Raw genomic sequence first — 26,574 nt, 5'->3', positions numbered from 1 at the left:
AAAAGATTAAAACAAACGGTTGAAGAACAAAGTAGTCAATCAATTTAATAGCAATTAATTTATAAATTGTTTCTGCAGTGGTTCAGATCTGCAGAAGCACCTGCAGACCTCCATAGATCCTGTTGGGAAAGTGCTGCATCGACAAATTTTATGTAAAAGTTCCTGTTCTGCCAGGATAGCCTGATTCTGGGTGTAGCACAGACACAGAAAACAGCAAAGAGACAGTGATTTAAACTGAAGTCTGTTACTATCCGGTGTTTATGTACCCTCCGCCCAAAGGCTGCTGCTGTCCCAAACACAACGCAGTATAATACAGGAGCAAGGCTGTACAAGCAGAGGAGGGTGTCTCTGCAGAGAAATGCACCGCCACACATTTCAAGCAGGTCAAATGACGTGATGGAGAAGATTACATTTGTAGAAATCTGTTTTTTATTCTCCTTCACATCCCTTTGACATAAACAGTAGAATTACTTAATGTGACATTGGACAACAGGCTTTATGACGACACATGCACTTTTGACAAAAAGAAAGAAAATGTATGATAATGTGAGTCAACTCTGAGACAGTTGCTGCTAACCTGACAGGTTTAGTGTGGATTTCTTTATCATCAAAGTATCAGTTGGTCTTCTTTCTCTTCCCAGGATTTGGATCTAAAACTCCCACCAGACTTTGCAACTCAACCTCACTGCCAACAGACGCCTTTAGGTGAGTACATAAAAGGTTTAATTTCTTTCATTTGAAATCACTGGACTCGGACATTAGATGCAAGGTAGAGATTGTAAAAACTCCCAGTGTTCTTTTAGCAATAATGAATTCACATCTTAGCAGGCATCAGTCATAAAGCGAAGCTGCTAAAAAGACATTGTGCATATACATTTTCCTCTAATCAAAAGACTCGTATGTAAGCACATAGATTTACCGGGCTGCTTTAGCTTATCATGCTTAGCAAAAAGCTGGAGATGCCTGGAACAGCTTATGCTAAGACACTTTTTGTTCACACGGCATTAGAGCCATAATACCTCCTTTAGGTCTGCTGTGCACCAAGGAGCCTTTTTTGCATTAGTTTCCATTGCCTCCTCTAGATGTTTTACACAACAGCATTAGAGCTCCAGCATTGGGAGGAAATTGTCTTCACTCCTGTAGAAATTAACGGAAGAAACAAAAAGTTGTCAGCCCTAAAAATTGAGGTTGGATTGCTGACATTAACTATGAATAAGCTTTATATTATGAAGAGGAAATGATACTGGACGAAGCAAGTCAACAACCCAAGCCTGTATGTTAGAATTAGCTTTACCTAGAATTAGAATTAGGTTACATTTCATCCTACAGTAACTTCCCCTCAGAAGCTGATGTATATGCAAAAAAATGATATGGAAAATAAAGACATGGGGGAGGGGATTATGATTAAAAACTAATGCTCTTGTTGAAAAATGAGTTGGATGATTTGGGTAACTATCAGAAAGAAAAGAGGAGTGAGTTAATTAATTCGGCTTTTAATGAGCTGTAGATGCTGCCAGGCAGAGACATTGGAAGAACAGCTTCATAGTTGCTTTCAGACCCAGAGGAGCGACAGGATTTGATGACCTAATTCTTAAGTCGGAGCCTGATAGCAATGACACCAACAGACTTCCACCTTTACCTGCCTTCACCTCTTTAACACAAGTCAGTTAAGGCAAATGTTGTGTTGAAGGCCAAGAGAAGAAAATGTCTAAATGAAAGTCAGATTATGCATTTCCTGTTCTCCATAGTGAAAGAATGCTGTCAGCCAGAATATGATGAATTCGTTTTGATTTTGTTTCCCCATTTAAGTTTTCAGAGTGACTTCTCCTTAAAAGACAAGACCACCTTGGTCAAGAGTGTTTCGGATACAGATGCCAAGCTTCTGGTCGTCCTTCCCAAGGGTGCGTTACCTAAATGCAGAATAAAACGGCTCATTTGTTTATTTCAGCATGTTCATGAGCTTGAAAGTTTAAAATTCTGTCCATGCTTTTAGTGTCAGAACTGAAGAAATACTTTGAGGGAGCGGTCTCCAACGATCAGGGGATGAACAGGTAAACTTCATTATTTCTTTTTAAACGCATCAAACTGTTTTCATGCCCTGAACTGACTGTAATGGGCTTTTATGCTCTGGTTTTTGTCTCTAATAGGAAGGAGAGGATAGCCCGGCGCCTGGATGGGATGGAAACGGAAGCGCCACCCGCTCTGGTGCCTGGTGGTTTGGTAGCAAACAGGATGCTGGAGGAGGATCCACCACGGTACACCCGTGCCTCAGACCCATGTGAGCCTCGTGTGATGGGTAAGCATGGCACGATGGACTGTAAAAGTCTTTTACGCTGCCTGTCATGGACTTGGATTAACACGACATAAATATGTTAGGTTTGTCAGAATATTACCACAGTATGTTTCAATATTTTCGTTTTTTATTCTAAGACTTTGCTTTATTCTTTTGGTTTAATATATCTTACCTTTTGTGAAATAAATAATCGTCCAGGGCATAATGCTGACTCGGACTTTGACTTTACTGTCATATAAAACAGCAACAACGGTTCAGCGGCTCACTTAACAACAGCTGTCTTAACCACAGTAAGAAACTGTTTTTTACAGCTAGGTGAGAAGAACAGGTGTGCAGTCGTGTGAAAAGTACAGCTTGAACACATTTTAGGCTTTATGCAACAGGACACAGGATAGATCACGTAGAGCTTAATGTTATATAGGACAACAGATAACACATCACACCGTGTGATATTTATCTAACAAAAACTAAGCCGCATGTAATCTGCAGAAGCATTGTGTGCTTGAACTTGAAGTTTTTCTGTATTATCACTGTCTCACATTGTTGTTGAGGACTTTTGAAAATCATCAGCCCTCCACCACTGTTTGACAGTTGGTTTGAGGTGTTTGTGCCGATATGCTGCGTTTGTTTTTTTTTGTATTATGACCAAACATGGTCTTGAGCTTTGTTCAGATGCAGATTTGCAAACCTAAGCTGTGCTGCCATGTTCTTTTTAGATAGAAGAGGCTTTCTCCTGCAGCCCTTCCGAACAAGCCATCCTTGTTCAGTCTTTTTCTAACTGTGCTCTCATGACCTTTAACCTTTAACATGCTAACTGAGGCCTGTAGAGTCTGAGATGTAGCTCTGGGCTTTTTCACCTTGGGGTGAACTTGCTGGGACGTCCACTCCTGGGAAGATTGACAGCTGTCCTGAATGTTTTCCACTTGTGAATAATCTTTCTCTCTGTAGAATGATGGACTCCAGATAGTTTGGAAATGGCCTTATAACCCTTCCCAGATTGATGGGCAGCAACAGTTGCCTCTCTAAGATCATTGCTGATGTCTTTCCTCCTTGGCATCGTGTTAACACACACCTGAATGCTGCAGAGCAGCAAACTGACAGAACTTCTGCTTTTCAAGTGCATTTGAGTCAGCAGCAAATGGCTGCTACTTTTTGTAGCTGCTATGGTAGAAGTAAGGGTGTACTTAGTATTTCACACACTTCTTCTGCATTTTGGTTTAATTTTTGTTCATTGAATAATGTCAAAATGTATAATGTCATGTGTTGCTGCTCATCTAAAGTTGTGTTTCCTTCATTTTAAGACCTGGTATGGTCTGGATAATGTTTCATTATGCCCTGATATGTAAAACCTGAGGGGGTGTATTTCACATTACTGTAATTGTTCTTTAACAAGAAATGTTGCTGATAAGTAATGAGGGATTTTCCCTGTTTATCACAGTGAGGCGCTATGGCCGAGAGGAGCTGGAGGCAACACAGAAGAAGGTGTCATCTCCAGACAGATCATCTCAGGTCAAAGGTGGTGTTGGCAGTGGCCGCCCAGACCCAGTTGTGGTGTATGTTGACCCAGTCACGTTGTCCACCTCCTCCACATCCACATCTGGCCCCGCAGACTCCACGAGCCTCAGCTCCAAGGCTGAACGCATTGCTCGTTACAAAGCTGAGCGCCGCCGTCAACTGTCAGAACGTTACGGCATCCTCCTGGATCAGGAGCCCGACATCGATTACACACCGCGCTACCGTTCCCGGCGTGATCCAGACATCGCTGAGCGACAAACCACTGCCAGGCGAGACAGGGAGAGATCAGAGGTGGAGGTACAACGAGGGGAGCACAGGGTCCCGTACAGATCTGGAGTAGGCAGGGTTTACATGAGGACACACCCAGATTCTGCACCTGCTGACACAATAAGCCCTGCCCACTCAAACCAAGCCCCACCCCCAAATCCAGAAAGACCAAGCCGATTTTCGGAGCGGGAGAGAGCAATGAATATGGAGAACTATCGGCGTGGTGGAGCTCAAGAACGCTCAGCTGCTTCTAGAGCCAGGACGCATGAGCAGCATCAGCCCCAGCCACAACAGCAGCAGCACATCCACCAAGGCTCCGCCCACCAGGAGCAAAGCCCCGCCTCCACCAGGGACTACAGTATTGCTGCGGTGCCAAGCTCTCCTCGTACTGCCCGCCGGGCATCCCTGCCCTCCACTCGCTACGGCATCTCACCTGGAGATTTATTTATAGAGCAGCAGGCCCAGAGCATCCTCAACAGGCAGGGGTAAGTCTATAAAATCTCATTTTACATTTCTTCTACGACAGCTTATGGCGATGACAATATGCGCTTAGTTAGTTCTGAAATCGGAGCAGTCCTCACACTTATTTCTTGTCAGAGTTATGAAATACAGAACAAAACACTTTGTTCTTAGTAACATATAATGAAACTTTCTGTGCTTTCCATTGTTGGTCATTTCATGGGAGTCATTTTTGACTACATTAAGTCAAAGAGTGTTTTTCAGAAGCATTTATGAGTCAAGAAAATTGGATACATGTCATAAAGTTTAAAACTCGATGAATTCGATTACTTCAGAACAGGATTTCATACATCAGGAAATCCAAATAAGGAAAAATCATGAAGGAGAACAGGGATACTATATATATTTTAGCTTCACTTTAGCTTTGGCTGGCCTCTCAGGTGACCGTCCTTCTGCTTCTTCCACCCTGCCAGCACTGAGATCTTTCTAGGCTTTGGGTCCAGCTCTGTCATGCTCATCTTGCTCCAGTTTCACGTTGAAAGCTGTTCTGGGGAGCACATGATTGAAAGGTTGGAGTGGGTATGATTTCCTGTCACACCCTGAGAGATCAAACTGATTTAAAAGCAGCTTCGTTAATCAGTTTAGAGCTTGTCACTGTCCATTATAAACATGAAGATGCCACCACAAAAGGAATGAGAATTATAATACTTCTCAGGTGAAGTAAGCAAAGAGGAACAGGAGTTGATGACATAAAGGCGTTCTGTACTGTGATCTAAAACCTATAAATAACGCTGCTCATGCTTATGAAAGCTGATATGTGCAACAATTTGAGGTTGTGTTCATGTAACATATCGACATGTTCTTCAGCCTGTACAACATAATTATCCAGACCTGAAAATAGTTGTGATATTTGAAAGCAGGCTGGATAATTAGAACAGCTTTGTCATTCAGAAATGGTCACAAGTGTGCCTTGGGATCTGACACTGTCACAACGTTATCCTGTAGCCTGGCATCCCTGTCAAAGAGCGACTGGTCTCTCAACACAGACTCAGAGAGTGAGAGTCAGGCAAGCTTCTGCTGGCCCTCCAGGTACTGTCCACCTGCGATACCATCAGTGTGAAGACCCACCCGTCGTCCACAGGAGACATGTGTTTTTAACTGGCAACTCTCACACAAGGGTTGGTCGTGGCTCCGCATATGAGTAAATGAATACCAGCTTTATAATAACTTTTTAAAAAGGCGTGATGGGATAACAAAGCCACACTTTTTAGACACATGTTGCCGGTGGACAAGAAGCTAACTCTCTCCAATAAATGTATTGTATAACCATTTAATGAATTCCATTCAGTAGATGTGGTCTTAGTGCCCCTCTTAACATCTGTGTGGTGTTTTAGACCTCTCTTAATAACTTGTAAACTTTCTTTTCCAACTAATTTTTCCATTAAATCCTTATTTTATATTAAGATTCCATAACATTTTTTCCTCCTTGAATGCTCTTTCAAGGCAAAATCTCAAAGAGCCTATATTATTCTCATTTACAGATTAAAAATTTTACTTTGGGGGTGCGAGAGTGAGCTTATTATGTATGTTCATAACAAATTAAATCATTACGGCGCCTTTAGTTTTGCTGGCGTAGCTGTCTCTTTAAGGCGAATCCCTTGAAACATCCCAATTCCTCCCATTGGCTGCATCTCTCCATTTTGCAGGAGAATGTTATCCTGTGTCCTTTTGAGATGAAGAAGTGGTGGTCATCAAGCACTTCCACACGGGCTTTGGGACCCATTAAGATGACTAGATGACCACCACACTCTTGCTCCCACCCCCCTCCTAAAAGAAGGGCACTATACCTCTGCCGAAGAGAAGGGTTTGTCCAAATGATAGGGCCAACGGGAGGAATTGGGATTTGTCTCCGTCTACTCTGATTGGTCAGATAAACGGTCAAAAATGAATGAATGGGAGACAGCTGCTCACTCTTTGGTTCTAGTGGAAAAGATGGTAGGAGAAATTAGAAAACAGAATCACGCTCAACAAGAATCCAGGCACACTTAACCCTCTGAGGTCTATGATGACGCATGATGTCATTAATGGGCTCAGACCCCAGAGGTGTGATGTGGGTCTGCAGTAGTGAACATAATTCATTTTAAAAACTAAAGCAAAACCCACAAAAGCGAAAGATTCTATCACAGGATTTGATGCTCAGACTCACCCTGTTTTTATATTTATTTAAATGAACCCCAGTTAGCTCAACTCTGATTGTTGAGGCTGCAAGGAATCATGTCTTTACTATTTTAGAAATAATGGTCCAGTGTTTCTTTTGCTAAATAAGACACTAAAGGAAGCATTTCCAGTACTTTTAAGTCACTTAGGTAGGTTTCAAATAAAAGTATTTTATTTACAGTAAATAAAGTAGTACAATAAGATGTTTGAGGAGGACGGTCTTCTAACGGACAAAATGAACTGGTGCAGAGTTTTGTAACCCAAAAATAAAGCTTCAAAAACATCAAAATAGCATCGTATGTCCGCTTTGATGAACAAAAATTCCCCTCGACCTGCCTCGGGCTGCACTTTGTAAGTCTCCGAACACATCCAGAACTCTGTAAAACTGATCACTTTTCATCAGCTCAATACATATATTCTTGTGGAAGTAGTGTTGCTCCGTGTGGCCTGTTTCATGGGTAACTGAGAGGTGTAAACGAAGTGGAGATGACAGGGTGACAACATTACTCAGCTCCAGACCCGCGAGTCAGTCAGTCGCAGACTGATTCAGCACTTGTCAGGAAGGCTACACTCACGTGGCCCCCTCCTTAGATTCTTGTCTGTTGACCACAATGAAATGATATCTGCGTCTTGTGTCAGGGACTTTGACGGTGTTCCTGCACGGGGACATCCATTCCCCAAGGAGAGCCTTCATGAAAGCTTTTTAATCATTAGTTTTGTGCTCAAAGGGTTCTAAGGCAAGCGTTGTGGCAGTGATAACTGATGCTATCACAGCTGTGCTGCCAGTAGCTTTTCAAGGCCTGGAGTATACATGGATATGTGACAAAGCTCACTTGCTGATACAGAGACGTGGCGTTACTTAGTGAGACCAACCTTTGTGGAACATGTTAGCACGCATGCTTCCATGGTCACACATCAACTTATCTTTGATGCTCTGTTTGCAGAAAAATAACATTGTTCAACACACTGTTGCTTTAGTTTGTTCGCAGGTCTAATTACGACATCATTACGACTGTTAAACACTCTTAAGTTTAACAGTCCGGCGTATGCCACCAGCTCTAACCTCCCTTGTGGTCTTATCAGCTGATTCTACTCATTCGTATTAGTGTGTACTCGTGTAGCCCAAGCACTGTTTAAGTCCTTCGTGTCATTTCAGATAAAGTAGATGCCCATCAATTATGTCTGGCTTAGTAGTTTACAATGAGATTAGTGCAACCTTTGGCTATCAGGGGTCATAAGGTTGAAGATGAAAATAGTTGGACTTACTTTTTGGGCATGAGACATCGGAGGGAGTGTTGGACTCGAGTTTAAAACTCACGGCATGCTGCGACTTGACCTCGCTGTACTAGAGTTGGGTTTCTGGAGCTGAGGTTGGTCCCATGATGGTCTCATGTCAAACACTTCTACTCTATAAGTTTCCTAACGGGTAGTAGGATTTAGTGGGATTGAAATTGCATTTGCACACAGCTAAGATTAACCACTTGCTTGCTGCAAAATGTACATTAATGTTGTCTGCCGTACAAGCCAGCTACACATGTAGTAAATTATTGTTTGAATATCACACGATTCAAATATCTTGTTGGTCAAACTGATTGTAGTTAGTATTAACTTGTTGGTTTAGACAGTGTTCTTTAATTGCCCTGGAATCTCAGTGTCTCGTATGCATTCCTTTCTCCAAGAATCCGAGCAAGGGAACGATTGTCCAAGGATGAAACAGTTCTTAGGCCCCATGACTGGAGTCCAGACAGGCACCAAGCTAACAGACATCGTACTCATGGGAGCGCCGCTCAGTATACCTCACAGCACTCAGAACACCCCCAACAAAGGACTGTTTCCCAACCCCAGCCCAGCCCAGGCCACCATCATGCCCACGTGCAAACCATCTACGCTCCCTCCGCCTCTGAGTACCAACACTCTGGCCATGCTTTGGACTCTGAGCCCTATTTGGCCATGATAGCTCCAGTACCAGCTGCCAAACCCTCTGGACCCCCAGAGGTGCAACCACGAAGAAGAGTGAGTGCCGACCAAATTCATGCTGCCCACAGGGAGGCAAGATTGGAGGCAAAGCAGGCCATCAAGGAAGAAGCCCATACAGAAGGCTTGCTAAAGAGCAGGAAAGCTGTGTTGCCCTCAGAGATTCGTCGGAGGGAAAGGAGTGTGGATGATTCTCACAGAGGCCGACATGAAGACGTGGACTGGCAGAACATCAGCCCGGAGCGGAGGAGGGCAAGCCGTGGAGAGGAAGACTGGGATAGGGAGAGGCCAAGGGAGAGAGGAAGGGAAAGACAAGTTCAGAGGATCAGAGAAAGAGGAAGAGAGCCCCTCTCCAGCCATGAGAACCAAGATGACAGAATAATTAGCTCTGTGCAGCCATCCCATACCTCTGTTCATCAGCAGCATTGGCAGCATCGATCCTCAGAGCCTGTTTACCATCAAGAGCCCCTAATTAAGCAGCAAGAGCACCTAACACAGCAACAGTATGAACCCAGAAAGGCAGAACATGCTGCTCAAATGCAGCAAGATCCTCAAAGGCAACATCAACACTTGAGACGACCGCAGGAGAACCAAAGACAGTCTCAAGGACAGCAGGAGTATGAGCTGCGAGCACATGAGCCTCCAAGCAGGCAGCAAGATTCTCACAAGAAACCACAAGAGTCCCGACTGGAAGAAGAGATCGTGCCTCAGTTGCAACAGCAAGAGCCACAGCATCAGAGGTTTGACTCGGCTGTCTACGTCCAGAGGGGGGCCTCTCTGCCACAGGCCAGACACAGAACCATGGAGAGCAGCGGAGGGCTCAAACCCAAGATACGAACACGCTCCATGTCAGACATTGGAATAAGCCAACACTCTGCCATGTATCACATTGAGAGGGCAGCTACCAGCAAAGAAGCATCAAGAAATGTTCTTCCTCCTGGGATGGCTAACGGGGAGATGGGCACCCTGGACACAAGGGTGTCAGTAGCACAGCTGCGACACTCTTATCTGGAGAATGCCAACCGGAAACCTGAGTTGTAGGTCCACTGGCATGGGCTCTGTGTTGCACCGCTTAATAACTATCTAATAGCGCCTTAAAATGCTGCTAAAAAAGATAATGCACTTATGGTCCATAAAAGCAATGCTTATGTATGTACCGGGCTTAAGTTGCCTTTAAATCATATATTTTCTTACAAGTTACCATTTGGATGACTGCTGCTGCATGTTAACAAGAGGCAATGGCTCTTCACAGTTGGTTGCAGTAATAATATGCTGAGTGTGTGCTCTAATGTCTAAGTGTGAGGCCTTTTTTTACATTTTTTTTTAGTGCCATTCATTTAAAAAGCAGCATCAAATCCAGTCATCTTTGACATTATTTCACCTGGACTTTCCTTTTACGTTTTTGTTCATCTTTCCACACTGATCCACCACTCAAAAAGGGAGACTGCTAAAGTCGACCCCTCAGCTACGGAGGCGGATCCATCTAGCAGTGGTGATCGGGACAGGGGAACTCGCAGGCCTCGGCGTTACATCACTCCAGGGGAAAGTCGCATGTCGGAGAGGTTCAGGACTCAGCCCATCACCTCCGCAGAGCGTTTGGAGTCTGACAGGTACAGCAGTGGAGGCTCTCTGTGGTGATCTGCAGGAGCATGAAGAGATTATCGAGTGGTTCTTCAACAGAAAAAATGATTGTCTATATGCTGACGCTTGATTTATATTCATGTTTCCTACAGGTCCCGTCTAAGCCCTTCACAACTACAGGATGCTGAAGGTAACCGCCTGATATTTTCCTAATATTCCTCAGAAATTCCCCAGAGATTATAGCTTCAGTGTGTATATGGCATTTATGGCACAGTACTGGCAGATAAGCAAGGATATTATTTAAAGCTGTGTGTTCCTTAGTGCAGAAAGTTCCCTTCTTTGACACTCTGCCATGTTGCACCGCTGTGTCGCTACAGAAGCCCAGAAGTGACAAAACAAACACTGGTTTCAGAGCAACCTTTCTTTTTTTTTTACAACCACCATAGCTTTCCTACTCTGTTCGAAGGGGAGGATGAGGAGGAGGATGTTTAGTTGGTCACAGTTTGCAGTTAATGCTACAAAATGTCTCTACATCTCACACACTGGACCAAAAGGAAGAAAAGTATGTTAATAAGTTAATCGTCTCTTTTCTTTAGCAGATGAAGAAAAGTTGGATGAGAGAGCCAAGATGAGTGTGGCTGCAAAGAGATCTCTTTTCAGGGTAAACTTCCTACTTTTTATATTCCACAGATGATTAATACAGTATTTATATAGTATAAAAAATCTTAAAAAGTAAGTACAGCAGTGGTGTAATTTACAGCAGTGGTGTAATTTACATTTGAATAGGTGTTTTTCTGTTTGCATCACATCACTTTTCTTTATTTGGAGTGCACTAATGGAAGTGATGGAAAAATACTAAGCAAGTGCCTTGAGATGACATCTGTTGTGATTTGGTGCAAGATGAATCAAACTGAAACAAAGTGAACTGACGAACTGGAACCTGGAGTGAAACGAGGGCAGGGAGCAAAATTCAACCGTATATACAAGGAGCTTAGATCTGCAACAATGAAAGTGGAAGTAAAGCTCACTGAGTTGCAAAACAAATGTAATATTTAAGAAATAAAGAAACGGGGAACATACTGGGACACACAATATCTAAAAAAAACCACAAACCTGAACACAAACTACAAATAAGCAAAAAAAGTAGCAATAAAAACCACCAATGGCAAACACTGATCTTTTCCTGTGATGTCATTCCAGGAGCTGGAGAGGACGTCAGAGGGAGGCGTTCCCAAACCCCGCTCACGAAACGCCGCTGTAGAAAGACGTCTGAGAAGAGTTCAGGACCGTGCTCACACTCAGCCTGTCACCAACAGAGAGGTGGTCAATGTCTCAAGGTACACCTGATGTTTTGCTTTTCCAGCTGGAGTTAGCATGGAACAATCAGAAGATAGCAATACTTCCTTTTCTCCTGTTTTCTTCTCTTCTTAGTTTCTCTTTTCCATTCGTCTATAGTATAATATCCCTGCCAGATCTTCATGCACACTTATCAACTTCTTCCACTTTAGCGTCTCTAATTTTCTTAATCTTGAATTGTGTAAATTTCAAGCTTTTTTTTTTCTTTTTACACCTTCTTTTATCCACTTCCCAGTGATCCTGCCACATCGTCACAACCTGTGGGCGTCCACATTAATGCAAATCCAGTCTGCAGCCACACTGCAGCCAGCACCAGCGTGACTAGCATCAGGTGGGCTGGGTTGCATTGATATGCAAGCATGTGCCGCTAACATACACCAATAACATATACATTTATGTGTACTTATTGTCCCCTGTATGTGTTTTTTATGTCTTGCATACATTCAAACTGTTCAGGATTTAAGGAAACAAAAGATTGTCCTCTGAATTTTGATAATATAAAGAATTATGAGTAGAAAACAATTATAGTATTGAATCTAGCTTGTGATTTCTGAAAAACCCAAAGTGATAAATGATCCAGGATGAATTCATTAGGATAATTCATACACTGAATCTTTTGCTGTAATGTTGCAATTATGATTAAAGAAAGCTGCAGTATGACAGCTACAGTTCTGTGGAAAGTCTTGAGCCACCCCTCATGTCAATTTATTGAGGTTATAATCAGCCAGACTTTTTTTAAAGCTGTTCTCCAGGCTTTCTTAAAATATTTCAAAGTTTTCTTTGGACATTTTCTGTTTTTTTCTCTCATTATCAGTCCAGCACTTGGACCTGAGAAATTATTTTTAGAGGTATGTCATTGTTTCATTTTGCTTTGCTTTTCAACCAGCTCTACCTATGAATCATTCAAGCGTTAGAAACGCTCCCAACTCAAACCATTAACCAGTCTTACATCTACAAATGTAACTTTACACTGGCTGCCTGTCCTTCAGAGCATAGACTTTAAAGTTCTGATGCTGGTCTATAAAGCTCTGAATGGTCTAGGAATAATACATCGGTGACCTCCTGACCCTGTATGAACCCTCCGGACCCCTCAGGTCATCTGGATCCGTTTTTTTTATCAGTTCCCAGAGTCAGAACCAGACATGGAGAAGCTGCATTCAGCTTCTATGCTCCGTATGTCTGGAACAAACTCCCAGAAAGCCTCAGATCAGCTGAAACACTGTGTATTTAGGTTGAAGACACAGCTATATTCAGCAATAAAGCTCCAAATAAGCTTGAGTTTCAAAACATAATCATTTTAACTACTGATTTTATCATCATTTACATTTTTATTACAGTTTATTTTATCTCATCTTTCATATATCATTTTATTACATTTTTATTCAATCTTATCTTTATTGTTCTGATTTTATCTATTGTTCTTATTTCTTTTTTGTTTAAATTTGAAATCAAGCTTTTTATTTCTACTGTTTTAATGTCTCTGTAAAGCACTTTGAATCACCTTGTTATTGAATTGTGCCATATAAATAAACTTGGCTTGCCTACAAATAACAAATAACTTGGCAAAGAACCAAGTGATGTCCTTAAGAAAGAGGAAAAAATCCAGCAAAGACCTGACAGGACCTGAGAGATGCATCTGGACCTTCAGCTGATCCATCTACTGTTGGCCCAAGCCTCATCAGAAATGGTCTCCATAGAAGGGTGGCTGTCAAGAAGCCGTTCTTAAGGAAGGGAAACAGGGAGAAAAGGCTGAGCTATGCCAAATGACACAAGAAGTGGACTGAAAATCAGTGGCAACAGGTCTTATGGAGGGATGAATCCTCCCCAGAGCCCGGACCTCAACATTATTGAAGCAGTGTGGGATCATCTGACAGAGAACGGAAAAAGGCAGCCCACATCCAAAGAAGAGCTTTGGGATGTCCTTCAAGAAGCCTGGAGAACTATTCCTGAAGAAATGACAGAAAGCTTGTCTGAGAGGGTTCAGGCTGTGTTGGAGAATAAAGGAGCTCAGACCAGATATTTATTTCAAAGCTTGTTAGAATTGTACAAACTCTGCCTTAAATATTCCTTTTATGTTTGCATGTTTCAGTAAATCACTGCACTCATTTCCTGTTTTCTTGCCAGTATATGAAGAAGCGGAGCTCAAGACTTATCACTGAACTGTACACTGTTCTTCATGGGCTTCAAATGAAAATGCATCAGCTTTTTTTTTGTCTGTTTTTAGGCAAATTAACCAGCTGAAACCCATTAACATAGCCACTTTGACAAGAACTTCCTCCATTTCCCCTTTACAAATTCATCTCGTTGTGTTTCGTGTAGTAAACCTTCAACTCCCTCTTCTGGTTCTCAGACCAATGTGCTCACCTTGCAGTGTTATTACTGTCCCCTCATATGCTGCTCCTCAGGTGTGTGGACCTTATAGGGGAAGGAAGCCGCCATTTAGGCAGTAACTCATTCAGTTTGCAGTGTTTCCCACATGCAGGTCATGACTGTCAGAGAAGTTGGTTACATATCTCATGAAAAGGTCAGAGGTTGAGCCAGTTAAAGCTCTCTGCGTGTCTGGGTTCATATGACCCGCAGTTTGTTTACCAGGTTTTACTCATCACACTGCAGGGAGATTGCTGTAACCCCTGCAATCATTCAAGTGCATTATATGATTATCTGGCATGTGTGTGCTGATCTACTTATGTCTCTGTTGCCATGTGTGTCATCTGACACAGTTGTCACGGTCAGGTTTTTGCAAGCATGCTCATTTCTTTTTAGGAGAAGCTCTTATTTTATAATAAACCTCTAAGACTTAAGTGGTTTGAATAGTTAGTATAGCAGTAATGTATAGCAGTCTTATCCTTTATTACACCTTAAATATCCCAAATTTGAAGTCCTTTCAAGTTCCTGCCTTCATGATGCAGGGTTGTGATGGTATAATCTATTCTAAACTATTCCTTATCATGTTTATATAAGTTTTTTTAAACTAAAGACAGGCATCCATTAACTACCCCCTCATGTCCCACTGTGACTACCACAGCATTCAGGCCTCCTCTCAGCCAAGCTCAGTAGTCCAGGAACAGGAAACTAACCAGAACCAGAAGGCAGGTCAAGCTCCCAGTGCTGGGGGAGAGTTGGATGACCAGGAGCCTGTCCCAGTGGAGCCTGACCTTTCCTCGCTCAGTCTGACTGAGAAGATGGCCCTGTTCAACCGCCTCGCCAAGCCTACAGCCAAACCTGCTGAGGGGGCTCGCGGGGACACTCGCCAGCGCAGAGCAAACGCCCGCTTCCAGACCCAACCCATCACCCAGGAAGAGGTGGAGCAGGTACAATGCATTCACCTCATGTGATATTTATTGTAAAGAAAATTGCTGCAGAGCAATAAACATTAAAGCAAATCAAGTTCTGCTCTGGATTATCAAACTTTTCTCCTACATTTCTTACATTTGAGCAAAAGTAAAGCAGGCGTTTAGTTCACAGAATCATACATGAAAATCTTACCAAAGGTTTTGTATAAATAGACTAACAACCTTCATTCTGAGGGTGTCGCTGTTGTTTTTACTCTCTGGTTATTCACACATGCCAAACAGATTTCAGGTGTCCAGCATACATCTTTCTGTCATCAAATATTCCTTTTTGCTCCTCTTTACTGCCTCTTTACTGCCGAACTCCTCAAATAGAATTTAAAGAAAAATTTCAGTGTCTTTCATTGATTTGACAGATTTATTTTGAAGGTTAGTCTGTTCAAGTTTTCTGATCTGACTGTGGGGAAACCACACATTATTGATGCTGACACGTTACATCGTGCAGAATGTAGTATAAATGAATTTGAAATGGACAGCTCAACATCTGGCCTTACCTCTTAAACAGCCCTGGGTGTCACGTACACTGACTGCTGTGGATATTTGGTTGCACATCATCATATTTCCCTTGTTTTTTTTAAATTCATTTCACATATGACAGAATGAAGACAGGTTGCAGTTTCTGTGTTGAATGCAATGCTACCTAGATGTCAGAAATAAGCAACAGTACATGTTACAGGCCACAATCAGACCAGTGTTTCTTTTCATATGAAAATCTACAAAAAAAACTTTTTCTCATTTAGTTGCTTGATTCTGTAATTGTTTTTTATTTCCTCTGTCAATCATCACATGATGAGACTTTCTTTCATGCCACGTTGTGAAGTAATGTTACCATTAAAGGGGGGGAAATGGATATGTCCTAACCCTAACTGGGTGTCAGCAGCTTTGTGTTTCTTTGTCTCTAACTTGTCACCACTGAGTCATGACCATAACTGGTGTCCACACAGGAAGCTGAGCCACCAGTAACCTCTGCAGTGTGTAACGGAGACTTAGAGGCCAGTCAGGGAGAACACGTAAGACTGAGCTGCCTACATGGAGCCTACAGCTGGTTGCATTGAACTGTCCCGCTCTTTATTGATCTGATTGGTCCTGTTAGTGACTAGTGTTTGTCTTCATACGGTCACGCTTTTTAAGGCTGTGCTTGATCTTGGTCATAGCGAAATGTTATAAGCTGCATGTAATGAAAACCTGAGGGTACCTTGTTTGTTTTCTGGGGCTTCTTGTTATTTGTAGCTGCTTCTGTGACATGCTTGTTTGTTGCATAACAAGCATGGGTTATTCAAATGCAAGCTTTGAGTTAGTTTCTTCAGGCTACCTGAACAAACTAACGAAACTATTTATCTGGGGAATGAGTTCGTGGATGGATCTGCTCTTCATAGAAATTGTGCACAGAACTGTGTGATGATCCAGTCCTTAAACTACAACCAAAATCAGGTTTTGGTACTCATGTGTGGAGCTTAAGTAACTTACAGATGGCTGCATATTGCAAAAAAAGCAAAAGAACAAATCCGCCACCAACCAGCTCTGTTAGAGCAGTTGGAGGATGATACGGATGACACCAGTAGTGATACGGCTTTAATAATCTTGTTTGGTCTTAATATCAGTATTACAGGTAAGAAATACTTGTTTTTAATGATTTGATCTTTACAGCTCATTTAGATGAACAATGTTGACAGAAAATATTAATCATTTCTATTTGTTTGTCTGAAATCACCAAAAGTTCATTTTATTGACACTTTATCAATACAGTTGCATTTCTTATGTGATTTTCAGTACCATCCAGCTTTAATTTAGTTCATCCAGCTCTCGTTGTATAGCTCAGTTAGACGCTGCTGTGTGATTATTCTCCCCCTTTCTGTTCCTCACCACATGTGCATTGTGTAACATCCACACAGCCCTCTGATAATCTCTGACTTCCCCACTCCACTCAATCAGCTCCTGTTTTGTCCATCCCAACTTTCTGACATGACTTCTGCTGTTCTTGCAGCTGAAAAATGGAGGCGAAGTCAAACTGGAGCCGCTGTCAGCCTCCCTGATTCGATCGGTGGCAGCCGTCACTTCCAAAGCTTCTGTCACCACAGTAACTATGACGCCAGGCAGAAGTGCCGACAGCAGTGATGATGGTTTCCATCTAGGGAAGTCCTCTGCCATCCCCTACATCCCTGCCCAACAACAGGCTCCCAGCAGCTCAGACATCCACCAGGAGAGGGCGCAGAGATATTTCTCCATGACCCAGAGTGAGGACCCAGGGCACCTGGAGCCTGAGCTCAACACCTCCCCTCTTCTCACTGAGAGTGAAGAGAGAGTGGGGGCCCCTCCTGCTCCCGCCTCCTCTGCTGATCACAGGCAGCAGGGGGAGGCAGTGGTGGAGGGCTGGAGAGAGCAACAAGAGGAGGAGTTTGGGGGGAGACAGCAGGGAGGAGCCAGAGAAGACAGGCAAGCCGGCAGCATCCAGGGTAAGCCGTACTCCTCCGACAGGGACGGAGAGGACAGGCTGCAGCATCCTCATCACTCTGCCGAGTCCACTGTTAGGCGGAGCGAGGCAGAGCCACTGCCCAGCTGGAGAGCAGCAGACAGAGACTCCCAGGAGGGTAGGGAGAGGGAAGAGGGAGGAGGACGAGGAAAAGGAGGCCACCTGAGAGAGGCTGCAGCAGTTCACAGTTCCTCCACACAAGAGCAGGAAAAAAGCGGTGGAAGGAGCCAGGGAGGCACCTCAGGTAGGAGGCGTCTCTGACTTGGAGATGGATGGGAGGGAGAAAAAAGATTCAAATAGCTAGAGGGCTAGAGAAAAGGAAATGAGAAGTGACAAAAAGAGAGAAAAAGAAATGCTCCGTGAAGGGATTGTTCTCATTATCGTCATTGTCTGAGGCAGCGTGCTCCCACGCATGATTGCCTTCTTCCGGCTGCACACACACGTCCCAGCTGGGAGTGTTTGATTTGGCAGATACGGAGAGAGACGTCTGAGGCTGCATCTAATTAGCATATTTTTCCATTAATTTACCTCGTGGATCTCTTTGTCTAGAAAGAGGAAGCCCTTGTCTGACATGCTGTTTGATGCTAACATCACCAGAGATTTCTAGTTGGAACCGTGTCCCCTCTTTGTCGTGGCACAGAAAGGGGCTGTGGTCCCTTTTGCACCACATTACGCTTCTGGGTGAGCTGTGCACATACTACTGTAAAATGGGCCTGACCTGTTTTCATGTGCTAATGCAGAGTGTGTGCAGCGGTGGCCTTTTCCCATCCAGTCTCACAAACAGTGTAGGGAGAGATGAAAGCACCCCGGAGTGAAGAACTGTTGTCTTGCACTTAAATAAAGCAGGTAGAGGACAAGTAGAACACAATGGAAGCCTTGTCTGCAGGCTGCAGCTACTTCTGCATGAGTCAGTCTTCACTAAAGTGTCCATTATACCACATTATCATGAGGCTTGAAAAAAATATAATACCATGGACCTAACAGCACTTACACCAACCTTAACAGAGAAATGACCTAAGGCTTAATTATAGATATCTAACAAATAACGACCTGTGATTCACCCCGAGCTGGCATTTATTCCATTAAACACGACTGCAGGCAGCCTTTTATCTCCACAGCATGTTTGATAAAACTGTGTGGAGTTAGGCAAGCTCTATACATTTGTACAGGTGTTTCAGGAATCACTGCAGGACCCTTCAATGGCCCTAAGATTAGACAGTAAATACACAAAAACAGCAACTTTTCACAAAACAGCAAATCTCAAAGAAACGCACACAAAAAAAGTATTTCACAAAATCTAACATCAAAACAAAAATCAATGTTTAAAGGGACAGAATTTTATAAAACAGATCATTTAACTCAACAAAACAAAAGAAAGAGTTTAGATATTAAACCACATGAAACAAATTAAACGGAAACATTTCAGAAAGCACAGCAACACAAAACTCATGTACAGGAAGAAAAAGCAACATTTCAGAAACAGCGTTTAAAAAAAAATACAAGAACTTGCTACATTGCCCAACATTTCACAAAATGACTACATTTGGAAACAGAAGGACACGTGGAACACGACATGCACAGATGCAAAATGCCTTTCAGAAACACTTTTTTTGGGAATGCGTAAACAAAACGGAACGAAAACTCGAAAAAACAATTATCCACAACATTTCAGACTGCAAAAAACTACAAAAAAGAAAAGAAGACAAAAGGACACAACAAGGTTTTAATGAACTAAAATTTAACACAAATACAAAAGAATGGAGAAAAATAGAAGAATAATATCAAATAAAGTCTTTCAGAGCTGTTTTTTCCCGGTTGATTCATTCAAAGATGCTGCACCGGTGAACAGAGACCTTTCTGATAGAATGCATCCTGCTGTTTGTAAGAAAATAAGAAGAATTTGAGTTAAACTCTAACATCTCAGTCGGGGCGTCCGTGGGTGCACTAACCAGCTAACATCATGTTCACTTATGTTACAGCAGCACAGGGCTTTGAAAGAAATCTGATATTTCTCTTCTGTAAGCTTTGCCTGTTAGAATAAGACTGTCTTTACAGTTAAGATGGACCTCATATCTCATAATATGTTAATCAGATTGACCTAATTTTAGACGCTGCAAATGCATGACTTTGGTTTCTTCTCTTTCAGACTTTCTGGATCATTCGGTACCGTTAAGGCCGCTGATAGCTAAAGTGTCCTCCAGGACAGTGTCTCACGTTTCAAGCAGCAAGCAGCGGCAAAACGTTACTCATCCTCCTCAGACACTTCCTAAACCCGTGACATACATCCAGCCACAATCCCACTCCCAGCCCCCACCAACCTATCCCAAACCCCCACAAACCCAGCCCAAACCTCAGGGATTCATCCAGCCTCTCCCCAAGCCTTACCTACAAACAGCCCCCCAGCCTCCACCCAAACCCCAGGTGCCTCCTCAGACACCCCCCAAACCACAGTCCTTCCCCCAGACACTGGTCAAGTCCAAGTCCCTGCCCCTGGATCACAGCGAGGACTTCAGCAGGCACAGCGCCCACTCGGGAGATCTGCTGTCCCCCACAGAGTCGGAAGATCAACTATCCGACGGCATGTCGGCCAAACAGATGTCCATCAGAGAGAGGTGAGACGCTACTTTACCTGTTCTCAATGTCCATTATTTCTATGTATATTTAGTTTTTTCTCAATGTGGCACCACAAGCAGAAGGAAATATGTGGATAAGTTTGTGTGGTTGGAAGTGAAAAAGCATCCTCATAAAAAAAGGTTTCTGCAGACAAGCTGGGTGTGCATGCAGTTTTAATTTGAACATTAAAAACACCATAATTGTGTTAAAAATCTGGAAATGTTGCAAAAGAGTCTCTAAAGAGAAACTAAACAAGAGATGATGTCTCCACAGTAATATAAGACAATACTATAATCATCTAAATCTGCCCCAGAGAGGAGCCAAGTGTGTCTTTGTAATGAGCAAGGAGCCAATGAGGAAATGTAGCAGTTCTGAATAAGAGGAGCCGCAATGAAAGGCCTGAATGGGATGAAGTGGGAAGTGGAACGACAAAAGAGAGTCTGGACCAAAGGGGGGAAGGCATGAATGGACCCGGATCTACAGCAACCCTACAAAAATATGTAAAAATAAAGGCGTTCATTCACTCTGAAAGCCCCTGGCATTATTTAGCCTTGATTTGGTTCACAAAGCCAGGATCCAGTCCCAACTTGGAGAAAACTAAGATTCCTTCGAAGATCACACACTGACACAGATTTTTGCAAGCCAGGTCAAAAGACAAGCCTCGTAAATTCTCCTTGTTTGACAGAATCGGGTAGAAGGCTCTGGCTGTCCTTTCTTGTATGACATGGGTGTGTCTTTGGAGGCGAGAGAGATTTATTTTTAGCATCATTGTGTTTTTTCTGGAAGCAGCAGAGAGCTGTGTGGACTGATGATATCCTCTGAGATTTGGCAGACTTCTCACAATGCCCTCATTTCTGCCCTGTCCATCCACACTCGCACAGCAGAGATGATGACATACTTTCTCTTAGCCCTCGTCCTTCCGTGATCAGCGCTCCTCCTGCACTCTTTATTGACTATCATGTCTGCTGGCAGCAGAGCAGAAATCTCTGACTTGGCTTTTTCATGCTGGAAGGACTTTCTTTTTTCTGTTTTCCGAGTGGCTTTGATGGAAATAATGTAAATGCTAATACAAGCTGTATTTGATAGAAAACAAACATTTAAACGGTGAAAACAAATCACAGCGACTGTTAATGATGGCCAGACCTTCTCTGCAGGGTCTGTTCATACATGCACTTCACCAACCTGGAGATGAGCTCTAATGATTTGGAAGGTTACAGAGCGGAGTCTGGAAAAGCAGAAAGCAGGACATGATGCAAATGGTGCTCTGCGGAAATGGCTGTGCTTTGTTTCCAGCTCGTCGAGAATGGCAGATGATGCTCTCACATGACTGCTTTAGTTGATATTTATCACATATATGTGAAGCCTCAATGTTGGCGAGCAGAGTTGAAGATATTAGTGCGAGCCAGCATTAAATGTTCTGGAAGAATTCAAATTAATGATAAACTCATGTGACCGAACAGCGTCTTCTCACATGTGACACATCCCAGCTTTTCCCAGAGATTAAAGTAATGCCCCAAGAAGATCTCTGTCAATTCTCCTCTTGTGGATGTCCACTGCAGTTCTTGTTTTTCCCCTCAAAGTTTGTTTCCTTTGGAGGACGCCAGGGCTCAACCTTGGAGATAGAGAATCGGGGGGGAAGCTTTGAGTAGAGCCGCTACTCCTCCACGTAGAAAAGAGGCAGCTGAGGTGGTTCGGCCATCTGATTAGGATGCTTCCTGGTTGTTAACTTTTGGCGGTTTTTCGGGCGAATGGGAGGAGGCCCCAGAACATGCTGGAGGGATTTCAGCCGGGCAGCATCTGGGGAGTTATCTCTGGGACTGTTGCCTGTGACCTGACCTCTGCTACGCAGCCTAGACTTCTCCCCTCTGTAGCCTAGTTTATTCAAACATGTCTGACATTTCTTTATTGCGGCTTTTCAAAAGGATCGCTTCTATTTTCTTAATCTTTGCAATCTTCTGTACATATTACTACGGGGCTTGTGTTCTCACATGCTTCACCTCCAGAACATGACTGGAAAATTGGCTGTGTCGGTTTTACAAATGACTGTAACAGTACAAACACACTCATGGCGTTCTCACAGCTGCTCCATTCATGTTGGAGATCATCATCCTGTTAATCTGAATCAAGCATGCTAAATTTGGTTCAAAGTCCTCTGTTGGCCTGTTCCTCTCCTGTTAAAAATGATCCTCTGTCCTGTGTCAGAGTGGCACTGCTGAAGAAGAGTGGTGAGGAAGACTGGAGGAATAGGATCAACAAGAAACAAGAAGTGGTGAAAGTGGCGTCCACTGAGCAGCAGGCTCAGCAATGGGAGACCGAGCAGACTGGCCAGAAGAAGGTTAGTATTTTCCTTATTTTCTCACACATTGGTGGTGTTCTGCTGTTTGTTTTCCCACATCGTCTACAAGTGGAACATGTCTTTGTACCTGGAGTCCTTCGGTTACAGATTACTATCTTATAATATTAACTCGTTCTTTTAGTTTTGATTTATTTTAATACCCAAGTGGGGTAAATATGAGCGTTATGTGCCTTTTTGTCACATGTATGAGGTATAATCGCTGGGTGGTTGTTTCTGCCTTCTTTCATAACCACTTATGTGTTTGCACAGTCATTCCAGTGGAAACTATTTCATGTGTGTTCATGAATGTGGCTGATAGGTCTTAATGGATTAAACATCTTGATGTTGTTTTTATATATATTCATATGGAAAGTTGGTGGATCCTGATTAATATGAATAATACCCAAATCAGTTCAATTCAAGTCTGTCCAAGATTGAATAAACATGTACGTCTTATTTTTGATAGTCTCCTTGCACAGTTAACTTGCTACAACGGTGTTTTGATGTTACTGAGGGATTCGGTTAGTCAGAGTAATGGAAAGTGCCATGCTTTGTGCCCATGCCAGCTCCTGTCCTTGACTCTTGTATAATTTAGCACTCCTGTCATTTCATTCTTTTTATACATCCGTCGTTTGAGCCTAGTGGTCCAGATTAGCAACATCCAACCCCCACAGACGGAAACAGAACATCATCTGTGGCAGTCTGAGTGCAGAATTAGCAGTGTTGGCTGTTACTTCCAGAGTTAAAAACTTATTTGACTAAAGGAAACATGTCCTATATGTATCTCATATATTTGAAACAACAACTCAAACTAAACATTTAGGCTTTAAGGGTCTGTCATCTGAAGATTTAGGCTCTTTAAAGGATTTCTTTCGTTTAGCTTACCCAGGTCACATTAGTATTCTGTGGGGTGAAACTGCCTGCTTAAACCCAGGATGGTAATCCTCCAGGCTGTCTCGCCCCTAAATCCTTTAGAAACAATGACTGTTACCCCCTCCCTCCGTCTGAGCACTTCCCCTGTGTTTAACCCCTCAGGAGGAAGGGGTGGTCGTTCAAGACTACTCTGCTGTGCCTGCGTCTGAACAGCTGTGGGTAAGACCTGTTGGCAGCCACACACCAGCCCTATGCCAATCGGCTTGGTGTGGGATCCTTGTTGTCCAGCCACAGTTGGAGTTGGATGCTGTGTGGTAGCTGTTTGTTGCTTCTCCTCAGTATTTTGGTCTCTGCATGTTCTGTACTTGCAATCTGTAAAGCTGCTTGGTGACACAAAGAAATTGTAGTTGCAACTAAAACAAAAAGCCTTGCATGGTATTTTCAGCACATTCCCCTTTTTATGTCAAAATTTAAATTTTTCAGTACAGAAGAGACTCTCCTGCTTTGTTACTAACAGTTCAAATGAACTTCTTAGACAGTCCTAACCAAGGGTTTGTCATGTTTTCCCTTTGTCTTTTGTGAAAGCTCCAAAAAGTTACTGTGACATTGAGTTGATCAAACAGTCCTGAGACCAAAACACAGACTGCGTGTAATAAAAATAGCAAAAACCAGGTTTGATTAACAAAGTTTAAGTCAAGGAGGAGGAAAAAAAAGCAGAATCCCAGAGCAAAACACTCCAAACGGTGAAAACACTGAACAAAACAAGACTGTCCAGGAAAAAGCAGGAAACAAAGATCCTGAAGCTCACAAGAGAAATATCAGGATCGACTGACATTAAGGTAAAAACAGGTGAGCAGTGATGTCACGCAGGTGTGGGGCGATCAGTGAGGAAAGAAACAATGCAAAATTAAACGGGAAGTTTGCATGAACCTGACCAAAGCAAAGGCAGGTTGGTTATTTCAAAATAGAACATACAAAGGTTCAAATAAAGGCCCAAGGTCCAGCCTTATTCTCAATTCACAAGTAACTGTTTCTATTTACAGGGTTTTAGTCATTTCTTTAGTATAATAAATGGATATTTACATTGCGCACATATACCTTAGAAAAACTTTGGAATTAAAGTGGATTATGGAGCTTTTGGACTAGATTAACAACCATCACGCTGCACTCCCAGTTTCTGGCCTTTTTCTCCCCTTTGCGTCCATCCTTTGTCTTCCTCCATTGTTCATGTATGTCCTTGCATTTCCTACTTTTCTTTCACTTTTTCATCCACCTCTACATCCTCAGGAGCCTGTCTTCTCCTCCACCTATTCTCCTCCTATCTCCCTTGGCCAAAAGTGTCAGTATATTGACCATCATAGTCAGGTAAGGGCATGCACCCGGCACACTTGACTGAGCAGCATGAGTTGGAATCCTACCTTTCATGCTTGGTTTGCAGTCAGTCCTGAGAGAGGCAGTATCCGAGTTGTTGAGATTGATTTGGTTATGACAACACAAGTGAAAGTCCGTGTGCAGCTATCACATCCACTGAGGGGTGCACATAGCATGCTTGAATGCATCTAACCTTTTCATATCTGCTTGGTTTGATCATGTTACTATGAGAGTAATTGCTCCTCAGGGACCAATAGGATGAAATGACTTTACAATGAAGTTGTGTGAGGGATGATGTAGTTCATACAGTAGTACATACAGCGGTTAATTGGAAGATTTTTGTCTTGCGTTTGAGTCTTTTAAAGATAAGTCCAGCATGAGTAAAAACAAGCTGAAATGAAAGCTCATTCAGAGTTTTTGGTGTGTGTGTAAACCGTGGCACAGTAAGTTAACAATAATCTTTCATTATTTGGATTTCATCAGAAGGTTGGAGAGGATATTGAGGCCCAGATGACCATTGAGGAGAGAAAACAGATGATTTCAACACGTGAGGATGCCTGGAAGACAAAGGGCAAAGGAGCAGCCAATGACTCCACCCAGTACACAGTCGCTGCACGTATGGTGAAGAAAGGTCAGTTCACAGCCTGTTGAATGAAAACGCTGCGAGGCAAGACTGATGCACACCATTCAAAGCCACTGCTCCACAAAGAGCTGCTCACCCACAAACAGCTTAGCCTTTTCTACACCTCCAACAGCCACTAAAAGGTTTTTTTATTGTCAACATTCAGGTTGTTTTTCGATTGCATGCAGGAAGTTAGCAAGTGCAGTTTCCAAAGAGAACAGAGGTTTTTTTTAAACAATCTGGGTAATGTTATAAGCAATAACTTTAAATTCAAGGTGTTTTTTAGTACACAACACATTTCAGTCATATCTTTATGTAATAAATTGTGTTCAGAATGATTGACAAAGTCGCCGTACAGTCACAGTTTTATCTGTCCAGGATGAATCTTTTTGTTTCCTTTCTGCCTGTGTCCACAGGCCTGGCAGCCTCCTCCTCTGTTATCAGTCCCATCCTGTCACCAGTCTCCACCAGACTCAAAAGCAGCATGCCCGCTGTCAACAAACCACAAGAAGGTGAGACAGAACTTCAGCCAGAAAAGAAAATAATCCTGTTAGAGATTTGAACAGACTTTAATTTGATTTGTATCGCACCAGTCCACTTTAATCCAATTTAATTCAGTTTGTTAGAATTCAGTTCAGTCACATTGATTAAATTCAAATGAATGCAATTTATATAGTGCCAGGTTAAAAAAAGTTGCCCAGCTAAAGAAACCTACAAATTGCATTGAAACTTGGATCACTTTCCAAGCAGAAATTAGGTGTAATGTAATATTGTTTTTATTTGAGTAGAATTAGATGAAAATAAGAATCATTTATACCCAAACCTACTGCGAGCTCTTATCCCCTGATGTCTGCCATCTTGTACCACCACAAACCAAAAGCCATTTTTCCCGCTTTAGTTTCTCCTACACTATGGAGCTATTTGCAATCTGCAGTTTATGCCACCAGATATCACTGCTGCAGTGGCTGTTAGGGACTGATGTGCTACCGGCTAGATTTGACCGATTCAGGCCACCGTCACCGGCTGTGTGAGAGAGAAACCACATAGTGACTCCTTTCATTGGTGAGGGCTGTTCCACCTTGCTATAAAACTATGACAGGCAAGAGTCTGGTGGTGTTTAATGCCATCATCTGATGATGTAAGCACAGCTCTCTGCAGATGACCGATTTATTGTGACGGTTCTTTCCGCTGGCTTGATTTGCTGTGGGTATGCATATATTACCTCTATATCTAGATTAGATCAACTGGATGTGAAGAGACTGCAGTCGTTCAAACTAA

The 26,574-nt window shown here is 42.8% G+C and overlaps 1 protein-coding gene across 4 annotated transcripts in view; it reads left to right on the top strand.

Annotated features, from left to right (window-relative positions):
* Positions 1–641: 641 nt before the first annotated feature.
* The window catches only part of LOC140268459 (supervillin-like), a 38,807-nt gene continuing 12,874 nt past the window's right edge, over positions 642–26,574 (top strand). The window contains exons 1-20 of one of the 4 annotated variants that reach the window (XM_072363336.1): positions 642–705; positions 1,810–1,901; positions 1,994–2,051; positions 2,148–2,296; positions 3,732–4,560; positions 8,431–9,762; positions 10,165–10,335; positions 10,459–10,496; positions 10,903–10,967; positions 11,507–11,643; positions 11,898–11,993; positions 14,688–14,973; positions 15,957–16,022; positions 16,997–17,726; positions 19,629–20,094; positions 22,298–22,430; positions 23,466–23,522; positions 24,591–24,668; positions 25,158–25,305; positions 25,713–25,808. In XM_072363336.1, coding sequence (XP_072219437.1) covers positions 2,044–2,051; positions 2,148–2,296; positions 3,732–4,560; positions 8,431–9,762; positions 10,165–10,335; positions 10,459–10,496; positions 10,903–10,967; positions 11,507–11,643; positions 11,898–11,993; positions 14,688–14,973; positions 15,957–16,022; positions 16,997–17,726; positions 19,629–20,094; positions 22,298–22,430; positions 23,466–23,522; positions 24,591–24,668; positions 25,158–25,305; positions 25,713–25,808 — 4,885 coding nt within the window. In that variant the 5' untranslated portion in view covers positions 642–705; positions 1,810–1,901; positions 1,994–2,043. Of the gene's footprint in view, positions 706–1,809; positions 1,902–1,993; positions 2,052–2,147; positions 2,297–3,731; positions 4,561–8,430; positions 9,763–10,164; positions 10,336–10,458; positions 10,497–10,902; positions 10,968–11,506; positions 11,644–11,897; positions 11,994–14,687; positions 14,974–15,956; positions 16,023–16,996; positions 17,727–19,628; positions 20,095–22,297; positions 22,431–23,465; positions 23,523–24,590; positions 24,669–25,157; positions 25,306–25,712; positions 25,809–26,574 lie in introns of those variants that run through there. The other 3 variants (XM_072363333.1, XM_072363335.1, XM_072363334.1) reach the window with 3 other exon arrangements.

The sequence above is a fragment of the Leuresthes tenuis genome, unplaced genomic scaffold, assembly GCF_036924035.1.
Source record: "Leuresthes tenuis unplaced genomic scaffold, fLeuTen1.0.hap1 SCAF_14, whole genome shotgun sequence".
In the NCBI taxonomy this organism is placed as follows: Eukaryota; Metazoa; Chordata; class Actinopteri; order Atheriniformes; family Atherinopsidae; genus Leuresthes; species Leuresthes tenuis.
The sequence above is the reverse complement of the archived record's forward strand: the minus strand, read 5'-3'. Positions and strand labels throughout refer to the sequence as shown.